A 12,737-nucleotide genomic window follows, 5' to 3' on the forward strand; every position below is an offset into this window, starting at 1 on the left:
AAGTTATGGTTGTGTGCCCCTTGAGCTTTGAATAAAAACCACGGCCAAGCCCATTGAAAAGTAATTAAACGTTGTCTGTGGTTATTGTGTGGTTTTGTTTTATTTATACGAATATTGCCTACCATACATTTATATGAGCACTTTGTTTATTTGTAAATATATATAGATAATTATAGGAGAAAACATTATATAGAAGACTTATTGGGTGTATGCACAATGTATCGCTGGTTTACTGAATTACTCGAGGTTTCAGACCAGAAGAAATCTCAGTGACCCTTACCCATATTACCACCTCTCAGCTCAAACCTTGCCAACTACACAAGCCAACAGTCCCCCTGCCCAGCACCCCTTAGTAGAGTAGCCTGGAGGAGTACTATGCTAACAAAGGAGAATTTAGAACCTAATCTCAGGAGAGGCACTGGTAGATTATTTAAAGAAACACTCCAGGCACAATAACAGCACCTGTAGTGGTTATAGTGTGGTAGTGGTGGTTAAGCGTGATAATGGGGGGATAGAGGCTGTAGCAGGGGGAGAGGGGCTGAAATTGGGTTTTGGGGCTCTAGTGGAGGGTTAAGGGTTGTAGTGGTTACAGCAGAATTAGTGAGGGATAGGGGCTGAGTAGATGTTATGCACTGTAGTGGGTGTTAGGGACAGTAGTGTAGGAATAAGGCAGTAGTGGAGGGTTAGAAGCTTTAGTGGGTGACAGGGGGTGTAGTGGGGTGTAAGGACAGTAATGGCGGTTATGAGTTGTAGTGGGGGTTAAGGGCTGAAGTGAGAGATTAGGGGCAGTAGTGGGGGGGAGCTGTGGTGGGGTATTAGAGGCAATAGTGAAGGTAGAGGATTTGGTGTGGGGTTAGTAGCTGAAGTGGGAGGGTAAGGGTGCATGGTGTGCAGATACGGGTCAGAATTGGAGTTTTAGAGCTGTAGGGAGGGATATCAGCTGTAGTGTTGTATAAAGGCAGTAATGGGGGTTAAGGGCAGTAGTGAGGGTATTAAGAGTTGTAGTGGGGGTTAGATGCAGTAGTGGGGATTAGGAACTGCAGTGGGAGAAAAGGGGCTGAAGGGAAAGTTAAACAAAAAAAAAACATTTTTAATTAAAAAGAAAGAAATACAGTTTATTAAGGCTTTCTTGGGTGAGGGAATTCTGGTGGATAATGCAGTTGTTGTCACCCACGGTGGGTGCAAAGAGCTCCTTTTGGCCAGTACCAGGGAATGTAGGAGGAGCGGTGAGCATGGCCAGGAAGTTCAGAAGTTTTCACTACACTCCCTCGTGATTGGGGCTGGGACCATGACCATTGCAGCTATTGCTTGGCTTCTCATGGTTGGGGGGCCCCTAGTCCTGGTGCCCCGCCGGATCTGCCCTTGTATATGTGATTGATAGTGATTTAAAAAAAAATAATTTAATATCAGAGGCTACTTTAAGAATGGACATGGACAATAGTGTTTGATGAATAAAATAAAGCACTATTGTCCATGTCCCACCACACCATGTAGAGATCCAAGACTAAAGCCACTCACATCTGGGGCTTCAGCCCCCAAAGCCCCTAGCACTGCAATTTGAGAATATTGAAAATACAGTATTACAATATTATCCAGAAATTGCTTGTTGGCCATGTTGACTTTTAGGCTGGCTGGGATTGATGCTAAATCCAGATCAGATACATCTGGAGTGTTACGTTTTTGCCTCTGTTGTGGGACAGAATAAACATTTGAAATTGCAAGCATGATTCTCAATAGTTAAAATGCCATGTCATACCCCCAAATGTGCTGCAAAATGTAACTCAAAGTCTGATTTCCAAAGCCCACTTTTGAATTTGAATCTAATTTATGGTGCAAGTTCACCCTAGGGCCTTTTCTGCAATATCTGGCTGTGCAGTGTCTCTTTATAGATGGGGATGTTATTAAAGACAGAATTGTATTGTTTGAGCTACCTGAAATAGCATTACTTGTGTCCCTTTGGCATAAAAATAATAACCAGAGAAGATGCATCATCAATACCCACGAGAGGCCATTCTTCCTATTTTATTCTGCTATATTTGAGTCCATTGTAAATGAACTCGGGTTTGTGAAACATGAGTTTTAATGCAAGTCAGAAAAAGCCATAAAGATCACACATCATTTTTTTTTCCCCTTTGAAATATTGTAGATAAATAGTCTTTCCACAGTGACTGACGTACATTCTATTTCCAGACGTGAAAACGAGTCTGATCTATCTATAGGCTGAAACTTATTCAAACTCTAACACCTAACTTTACTTGAAAGGATTCACCTAGGAAAATATTAGATAAGAGATAACACCTTAATAAAAGAATATCTAAATTTGCCAATTTATTTAAATGCAATAGTATGAAAAAAATAAAATAAAAGAATGGAAACAAAAAAAAACCTGATTGGACTTAATAATGCACATTTTAATATTCTGATAAAACTGAGATCTAAGCCTCTTGCTTCATTGTTTTTTATGTCTAGGTCTAGGAGGATATGGAATCAGATTGCTCTTTATAGTTAGAAGTATATCAATTCTAAATTATCTTGTGAGTAAATGAAGGCAATTCAATTGTTTCAGATTGATCAAAGTTTCAAGGACCTTTTCCATAGTTTCTTTTTAATGCCAAGGTAGCTCAAGTTGATACACTGTTTAAAACAACACATTTGCACACAGACAACTGTTGACTTGTTGATTTTTACAATTGAATATACTTATTTTTTGTTAGGAATGTTTGAAACCGCTATTAAAGGGATTCCCTAGAGTTAGGAATATAAAGTTGTATCCCTTACACTATAGTTCCCTCGGACTCGCACTCCCTTGCACCCCTCTCCCCCGGAATGGAAAGGGTTAAAGAAAACCATTATTTACTGCCCCTATTCAAGCACTGATGTCCCTCGTTGTCGCTCGTTAACCTTAATGCAACAGTAAGGTCATTAGGCCCTCCCTATAAGAAAGCAATGCCTTAATGCTTTCCAATAAGGATTTTACCGACGATGGATGTCCTCATCCAGCGTCAGTTATGCAACCAAAAGTCGGTTAGGGGCCAGGAGGTGCCTCTAGTGGCTGTCTGATTGACAGCCACTAGAGGCAGTCTTAGTCCTGCAATGTAGTACTTGCAGTTTTTCTAAAACTGCATGACTTAAATTGCAGAATTAATAGGTCTGGGTGCCTGGCTGACCTGGTCTGGGTGCCTACATTAACACAAAAGCAATGTAAACCTTTTGACATCAACAGCATATCCACACAGACCTATGGACAGGGCCGGATTAACATAGGGGCTGATGGAGCTGCAGCTCCAGGCCCATGCCCATGCCCATGAAATAGGCCCATTGCTAAAAAAAAAACTACTCTTCACATGTGTATGTAGGGAAACAAAACTTGCGTGGACTGGTTGACAATGAAATTAATTAAGGTAAAGCTGACTTTGCGTACTATGCAAATGCTCTTGTTGCTTCAGTCTAACTCTGTGGCATGTTCCCTTTCTTCAAAATTCACTACATACACCTTTTCTCTGTCCCAGACTGTGTAAAAGGAGCTTCTGCCTGCTAGTAAGGGTAAGGAGAGGAGTGGACAAGTGAGTGCTAGGAGACAGTCCTTAGAAAGCGTGGAGCGAGCGCATCATTAGACGCATTTATGCCAAGTTTAGGGTGCTGTCTGCTAGTATGCCCTTAGTTGACCAGCCTGCATGATTGGCAGGCAGCCTGTCCTGACATGTATTCACGCCAGGCTGACCTAATTCCTCGGGCAGATTTTTTTGGGCATGTTTGCCCTTCTGGGCAGTTTTGGTTACGTGATGCGTGTCAGTGGAACACCCTTTTGCCGCGCCCACCGAAATCCATGCTTCACCAGATACTGCTGTTAGGGAGTGTAGATTTACTTGGAAGATAAATGCGAGACATTAGCATAGGGTATGTATTTTTTTTCCTGTGAGTTTGTTTCCTGCACCACCTCCACCAGATACTTGATGCTTGGGAGGTATGACTGTTTTAGTGTTTTCTGTCGATACGATTCTTTAATAAGGCCCATCATAATTGTCAGCACCAGGGCAAATGGGCTCTTAATTTTGACCTGCCTATGGATGGATGGATGGATGTTTACAAAATAAATTTTATATTCACTGTACACCGAACTCATACAAAATTCTAAATCAAACAAATTGTAAAATAAAGGAAGTTAAAAATGAGATCTCTCTTTACAGGAAGTGTATACTCCTATATGACATATAATTTCCTTTCTATTTAAAGTCTAGTTTGTATGGTTGAAATATACTGAATTGTTCTCTTATTTGCATTTTATATTGTAACTTATATTGGCACTTTGTATTCTGTATCTATTTGCATTGGTTCTCATGTATCAGCACATCAATAATCATGTCTTGTGAATGGATGCTCTTTTAGTTGCATTAGGACATTAATTGGTTGGTTAACTATTGTAGCGGACCACGGGTAACCCGACCGGTTGCCTCCGATGATTCCCTTCCTTCAGCCGATCAGGAACCATTTAAAATACAAAGAGACCCATCTGAAAGGGGAGCGGGCACAATATACGAAGAGATGGGGAAATACACATAATATCAGAAAGACAATTCACGGACAGGCAGCGCTCCCGCCACAGCTATGCACTTCTGGGCGTATATCTTTGGCTTCTAAGGCATCTGTGTGATATCTTCAATACAGTGACCTGAGGAAGCCGATAGATTGGTGAAACGCATCATCGTGAAGTAATTTGGTGGAACTCAGATATAACATGTATCGAGGAACACAGGTTTTTTTGGAAAGGTCTTATATGTCCTATAGACTGTAAGCTCGTTTGAGCAGGGCCCTCTTCAACCTATCGTTCCTGTAAGTTTTCTTGTAATTGTCCTGTTTATAGTTAAATCCCCCCTCTCGTAATATTGTAAAGCGCTGAAGAATATTTTGGCGCTATATAATTGGCGATAATAATAATAATAATAACAATAATATGTCTGGACTGGCAGCCAGTTAAAGTGTTGGTTCGTAGAGGAAAAAGTTGCCTAGCATTTTTCATACTGTTTTTTTTTTGTGAATATATTTTTATTCGTTTTTAAGTATTTCAAAAGTTAAACCAACAGGGTGGACTCGCAGGTCCAATCAGAAAGAGATGTTTTATAGTCATACAAGACATCCATAAGTTTACAAGTGGCAACCATAGCGGACTCGCAGGTCCTCATCGTTCCGTGATATGATAGATATGACTTCAGGTTCCTAGTGTGAGTATTATACCCTATACTGTTTTTATATATTACGAATACGTTTGTGAATTTTATACAGCTGTTTACTGCTGATCCTGATTGAGATACAGATGCAGATATGAAGCATTATTGCTACTGGAGGTTTTTGTTTGGAGCATAGATAGTTTGGCCAGTACTTTTATTAAAAAACGAATTAAACTAATATATATATATATATATATATATATATATATATATATATATAATCCACAAAAAAATAAACAACAGAAAAATAATGGTTATAAAAAATACAATATATATATATATATATATATATATACACATGCATACACACACACACAAATATATATATATATATATATAAATATATATATATATATACATATATATATATATATATTTGTGTGTGTGTATGCATGTGTATATATATATATATATATATATATATATTGTATTTTTTATAACCATTATTTTTCTGTTGTTTATTTTTTTGTGGATTCACACTACATGCTGCTTTTATATTTTTTTATGTATTCCTGTAAGTGCAGCATAAGTTATCCCTATTTGTTCCTGTGAATCTTTATTAATGTGTTGACATACACTTTGACCTAAGCTAATGCCTTGGAGCATATATAATATAACTTGGGAGTGTTGGGGCTTTCCCCTTTTTATGAAAGTTTATATACATTATTTGTTCAGCTGTTTATATGGTACATTAAATGTCCAGGTGGGAAATGTTTTGCTATGTCCACATTGTACGGCAATACAGCCATTCACCGAATGACTGGTTGAAGTGACCAGTTGTTCGTACTTGAACCTCCTGATTCCACCCTATTGCTGCTGATAAAAAGTCCCTGAACATTTTCTGAAACCCATTATTTGCCGCCCGTAGAAACTCCAAAATTGTGGTCCACTAGTAAAATTAACTTGGAATGTTCACTTTAGTGAATAACCTTGTTTGTTACCTACTTGGATTACAAGGTTTTTCACCAAAGTGTGAATTTTCTGGTATTAAAGGGACACAATAGTCAATATAACCATTGCCGAATTGGTTACAGTGCCTGGAGTCCCATGGTACTGTCCCTTCATTTACTGTTAAACCATTTTTGAGCAGTTTGACACTAAATAAGGTATGGGTAAGGAAGAGCTCACACTCATTCTTCTAGCAATACCAACTCATACCAGCAGTTAGTGCTATGATAGGCTGAAGGCGGTCAGCTGATACTCTCAGCCAGTCACCGCTGCCCATTGCTAATCAGGCTAGTGCATGGAGGAAACATAACACTTGCTCAGCAACTATAGTAATCCGATCATTAAGATTAAGTGATTTTGGTTCTTAGACTGTCCCTTTAAATTCTATGACTGCATTAAAGAAGTAATACAGGCATTCTATAATATGCGTCATCTATAATTTTCAGTAATTATAGAAATCATTACCATTTCTTTTCTTTGTATGTTTATTTTTTTCTTGTGTTTATTTACTAATATCTCATTAATTTTTTATTAAAAGCTGCACACTAACTACAGCCACAGAGGCCTATAAAGATTTGCTTGTTGATAATGTCTGGACGTCCTGTTTACTATCGGTGTAATGAAGCAGTTTGGTGGCATGGTAATCCTCATTATTTGCTCTGTTGTGATCTACATTAGCAGATTCTTCTTTTACCATGGTCATGCCGTGTTAGACCAGCGTTTCCTAATTTGGTAGGGCTCCACATGTTTTTAAACTGCAAGTTACAAAAGGACCATTAAAAAAAAAAAAAAAAAAAAAAAAGGTTCTTGTCTGCAATACTAATACTGAGAAATTAAAAAGTGTGTTTTTAATTTTTACTAAATATCTTGCATACACATTATTGAGAAAATGTTGATGCAAATGCTATCTTTTTTTGTATAATCTGTCATAAGCAAGTTTAGACATTGATAGGAGATGGACTTCACAAAGATAAAGTTACAGAGTTTGCTCAATAACATTTACTTTTATTTATGTAGAAAGTGTATTACCAAGAGGTATACATACATACTATTTTTTAAGCATGGAGGATATTTTAAACGCCATGTAGGAAAATAAAATCTTTGTTGTTATCATAGCAGTTTTCTTTTAAAGGGTCACTAAAGCGTTAGGAATACAAATTTGCAATCCTAATGCATAAGTGTCCCTAGTTAAAGGTACACTGTCCCTATTGCAGTTCCAGAGAAACTGCAATGTTTGCATTGCAGCACTAAGACAGCGTCTCGATGTTAACAGACTTTTGGATGCTCTGCATGAGAACATTCAGCGTCAGCTACTTCCACATAAGAAAACCATGGGCATTAGTGCCCGCTCGTCGAGGAGGCAGTGCTGCAACCAAGCACTGAAGTACATCCAGGGCCGGCGCTTCATATAAGGCGAACTAGGCAGCCGCCTAGGGCGCCATATAGGAGGGGGCGCCCTGCGCCCCCATCGCCGGCCCTTTAAATGCCACAGCCACTTGAGCGCTCTATAGAGAGCGCTCAGACGGCTGCCGTACTGCCTCACCTCCCCTTCTCTGTAGCGTGGCCGAGCTCCTCTCCGGTCCACGACCCAGCCGGACTGACAGGAAGTGCACACTCTCAGATTACAGGGAGGGAGGGGGGGAGAATATTACAGGGAGGGAGGGAGGGGGGGGAGAATATTACAGGGAGGGAGGGAGGGGGGGGAGAATATTACAGGGAGGGAGGGAGGGGGGGGAGAATATTACAGGGGGGGGAGAATATTACAGGGAGGGGGGAGAATATTACAGGGAGGGGGGAGGGGGGGAGAATATTACAGGGAGGGAGGGAGGGGGGGAGAATATTACAGGGGGGGGAGAATATTACAGGGAGGGGGCAGAATATTACAGGAAGGGAGGGGGGAGTGAAGAAAATTACAGAGAGGGAGGGGGGAGAAGATTACAGGGAGGGAGTGAAGAAAATTACAGGGAGGGAGGGGGGGATAAGATTGGAGGGAGGGGGGAGAAGAAGAGAAGATTACAGGGAGGGAGGGAGGGAGTGGAGAAAATTACAGGGGGGGGGGGGGAGAAGAAGAAAATCCTTGCACCGGCCCTGAGTACATCTGTGCTGGGATCAGGTAAGTAAATAAAGGGTTTTTAACAGTGCGACCGAGATGGGGTGAGACAGAGGGAGCTATAGTGCCAGGAATGCAAAGCTGGCACTATGCCTTTAACTATAGATCCACTCATTCGCGATGAAATTGTGTACTTTTAAAAGAAATTACAAATACCTTGGTAATGAAAGGGTTACCTTGGTGGCATATCAATATTTTTGGCTCTGTGTAGGAACAAAATTAAAGTGCCTTTCGACAGAACAGGGCCCTGAACAAACAATCACCAGGGCCATTCAGGCCATTCAGGAATAAGTAATCCGCATGGGAAGCTTCAAAATAAGACATTCCTCTAAAGTTAAATGATGTGCGTGATTTAACTATGTATCATTATGTAACATGACTACACTGTCTGCAGGCCTATTTCCAGTGCTTTACCGAAAGCAAAACAGTTTACTACTCATTGTCTTTTGTGATTTTATTAAAAGCATATGATGTTGATAACCTATCCTATCACATTCTTTATCCATCACATTCTACATTCTTTGTCCATCAGGGCCGATACTTCCTTCTCTAATCTAAATATCAAGAATCAGAATCTTGATTTAGGATAACATTTGATTCTTAAGGGTTTAAAGGAAACAGGCCGTCACATTTATATATTTAACCCCTTAAGGACACATGACATGTGTGACACGTCATGATTCCCTTTTATTCCAGAAGTTTGGTCCTTAAGGGGTTAAAGATGTTTCAATGTGCAACATGCATGCTTAAAGAAGCATAACTTTACCTTGTTTTAACCATAGACATCTCTCTTTATTTTGTCTATAAATGATTTACAGAATAGTGAATTGTTTTGAATCAGAAACCATGGCCTCAATTTAATAATCTTGCTGAATGATTCAGTACTGTTAGAAAACTTGCCAAAAAATGTATCCACATAACTCCCCATTAACGTCTACGGGAATTTTTGTAGAAAAATCTTTTGAAAAGTATTGAGTCATTTGGAAAGCTCATTAAATTGAGGCCAATGTTAGCAATTTAGAGACCAAAATAACCATTTTCAGAATGCAGCCAAATTGGCGAATTTTGCAAGTTAGGGATTCAGTTGTCACGATTCATTATTTATCATTTAGAGCTTATTTTTGGTTCTTTACTTATTTCAGCATGATATATAAACATAGAGGGAGATTTATCAAGGTAAAAACGAGTGCTAAAAAGGAGCAGTCCCCTTGGAAACAATATTATTATAATTATTACTCTTGGCAATTATTAGCACCAACTTATTCTGCAGTGCTTTACAAGATTATAAAGGGAAAATTTAACAATAAATTAGATCATTACAAAATTTTACAGGAACGATAGTAAAAGTAGCAGAATTGCAGGTGAGAGTGGAGTGTTACTCTTTAAGAGAGAGCAAGAGACAGGTTTGTGAAATAGTTGTGAAGTTACTACAGGAGGCCATAAGCTATTTTGAAGAGATCGGTTTTGAGGGACTTCTTAAATGAGCGAAGACTAGGGGAGAGTCTGATAGGGGTTGGCAGGCTATTCCAGAGAAAAGGAGCCATCAACAAGAAGTCCTGCAAGCATGAGTTAGCAGTATGGATGTGAGGCGAAGGTCACCGGCATAGCGGAGCATTAGAATGTCTTTAAAGATTCATTTAGCAGTGTGCTTTGATAAATATATACAATTTGGAAGAGTGCCATATAAAAAGACATACAAAGCATATTGTTAGGAGGTTTCTGATATTTAATTTGCTTTGAAGTTCCATGTTTATGAGATGGTCCACTAAGTTAGCATCTATTTGTGTAATTTGGTACTGAAATTTTAATATTTATTATCTAGATATTATTGTCTATTGTTTTACTGGAAAATTATTATATGTAGCGTGACTTAAGAGAAAATGAAGCAAATTCAATACATTTTTAAAATGTTACCTTAGGACAATAATGTAAATAAATTAAAGGGGTCCATGTGCTACTTTAGTAAAAAAGGTGTTAAAACAGTCTGATAACTTGCAAGGAATAGAAAACTTTGTTTAACCAGTGTGATCTTGAAAAATATACTTCAGTCAAGATGTAAAATCTCTATTAGATTTGTTGATGATGTACAGCCAAGTTATTCAAGAATTAGAGAAATCTGCTAAATATATTAAAATGTATTTATATTGTTTATATTTTCAGACCAAGCCTGTTGCATTTGCGGTTCGGACAAATGTTGGCTACAGCGCAGTTCACGATGATGATATCCCAGTTCCAGGCATGGCGATTTCATTTGAAGCTAAAGACTTTTTGCATGTCAAAGAAGTAAGAAAGAAATATATATAATATAGAAATATGTAATTGATTTATTTGTAAAATTACTGTGATGTCATTTAATTCTTGGTAACTTACAAGGATAGAAATAAAGTAATTTAGTCATTTGTAGACCACCCTAGAAATGGTAAAGTTTTAGTCTTGTTGGATCATGATCAACCTTAAAGAAACCCTCCAAGCACCACAACCACTGCAGCCCACTTTAGTGTTTATGGTTTCAGGTGTGCCCTGGCACCCTCTCAGGGTAAGAAGCGAAACCGTTTGTGAACCAGGCGACCTTTCGTGGAGACAGAAGCTCCAGTGAAGCCCAATCAGTTGAGTGCCCTCACTCAATAATTTAAGTCCTGTTTCGCTATAGTAGCTTCTGAAGGCACAGTAGGATGTGCCTGGGTGCTTGGCAGAACCCAGATTGACAACTTACCCTAGGAGGTTGTCAGGGCAGTCCTGAAGGCTGTTGTGGTTATGATACTTCTAGTTTTCCTTTACAAAAAAAATAATTGTGGTTTGAGTATTACATAGATCGGGGTGGGTAATGTTCGGCACTCCAAATGGTGTGGACTAAATTTCCATTGATGCTTTGCAAGCACTACGGTTGTAAGAGCATTTTGGGAGATAAAGTCCACATCATCTGGAGTGCCGAAGGTTGCCTACCCCTGACACAGATCACAAAGCAAGTTGCAGCAAATCTACCTCCTCGGAACGCTCAAATATGATACAATCTAATACTTAAACTGCTTATGAGACTTCAAATTCTTCCATCCTTTAACTGATGAGATTTAGACCATCACTCATTCTGTATGTGTGATCCCTCATATACGATGTGTACGTGTAATATGAAATCTACTGGAAATACCTCAATTTAAAAAAAAAAGAAAATTAACTTCCAAACCATAAATGCACCATATGGACATGTCAATTGGTATTATCAGTAGTAGTTTACCTAAAATTTGACTAAGAAGTTTATTTACTAAACAATTGTACTGAATTGCTAAATTTTGTCTCAGATTACGTACAATTTTATTCATTCACTCCATTTATTTGACTTTCTGTTTTCACGGTTGTCTTGACATTCTTTTACTTGGAACACTTTGCTTACAATATTACTAAGGAGATCAAAATGTATTTTTACACTGGTGCCATAAATCACTGGGTTACTCAATGGGCCATGTGCTGAGATTTCTTTTATTGTTTGATTGTTTTTTTCTAATTGAAAACTTTTATTGCTTTTATGACCATCTGTGATATGTTAATCTGTGATAGGGAGGGGGTACATAAAGCCAAAAGTGGAAGGGACGGCTTTTCCAGTGAATTCATTCACTCTATATTCCAGAATGTTATTTGCAGTGTGTTTTGGCATTCTGTATAGATTTATTAAGATATGGACAGACATAGGCGTGCGCACGGGGTGTGCCGGGTGTGCCTGGGCACACCCTAATCCCCGCGGCACGCGCTATGTATTGAGACCGGCAGGGGAGATCTCAGGATCTCCCCTGCCGGCTCAAGCAGAGCCGGCGCTATCCGAGCGCCGGCTCTGCTCTCAGCCTCCCCTCACCGGCTCACAGGCAGGGAGGGAGGCAGGAGAGGACCGGCGGAGCTCTTGCCAGCAGCTCCGCCGGGTTCCTCTCGCGATATCTGAGCGTTGCCGCGGCAACGCTCAGATCTCGCGTGAGTGAACTCTAGCCCTGCGGGGCTAGAGTTCACTCTCCACTGGACCACCAGGGATGGATGGCAGCAGCAGGATCCCCCCTCCCAGGCATAAGGTAAGAAGGGAGGGGGGATAACTGATCTGCCCCCACCTCCACTGGACCACCAGGGAAAGCAGCAAGGAAAGATTCCCCCTCCCTACATAAAGTAAGAAGGGAGGGGGGATATTAAGTAATGTACCCCCACCTCCACCCCCCACAATCACCCACACACACATATACACAGCACCAACACACATACAGCACCCACACACAGCACCCATAGACATACACAGCACCCACAGACATACACAGCACCCACAGACATACACAGCACCCACAGACATACACAGCACCCACACACATACACAGCACCCACACACATACACAGCACCCACACACATACAGCACCCACACACATACAGCACCCACACACATACAGCACCCACACACATACAGCACCCACAGACATACACAGCA

General features: G+C 39.9%; 1 protein-coding gene across 6 annotated transcripts in view; it reads left to right on the forward strand.

Annotated features, from left to right (window-relative positions):
- The window catches only part of CACNB2 (calcium voltage-gated channel auxiliary subunit beta 2), a 255,787-nt gene that overhangs the window by 200,759 nt on the left and 42,291 nt on the right, over positions 1-12,737 (forward strand). For all 6 annotated transcript variants that reach the window (XM_063452511.1, XM_063452516.1, XM_063452512.1 and 3 more), the window contains one exon: positions 10,444-10,566. In XM_063452511.1, the coding sequence (XP_063308581.1) occupies positions 10,444-10,566 (123 nt within the window). The remainder of the gene's footprint in view (positions 1-10,443; positions 10,567-12,737) is intronic.

The sequence above is a fragment of the Pelobates fuscus genome, chromosome 4 (assembly GCF_036172605.1).
Source record: "Pelobates fuscus isolate aPelFus1 chromosome 4, aPelFus1.pri, whole genome shotgun sequence".
NCBI classification, from domain to species: Eukaryota; Metazoa; Chordata; class Amphibia; order Anura; family Pelobatidae; genus Pelobates; species Pelobates fuscus.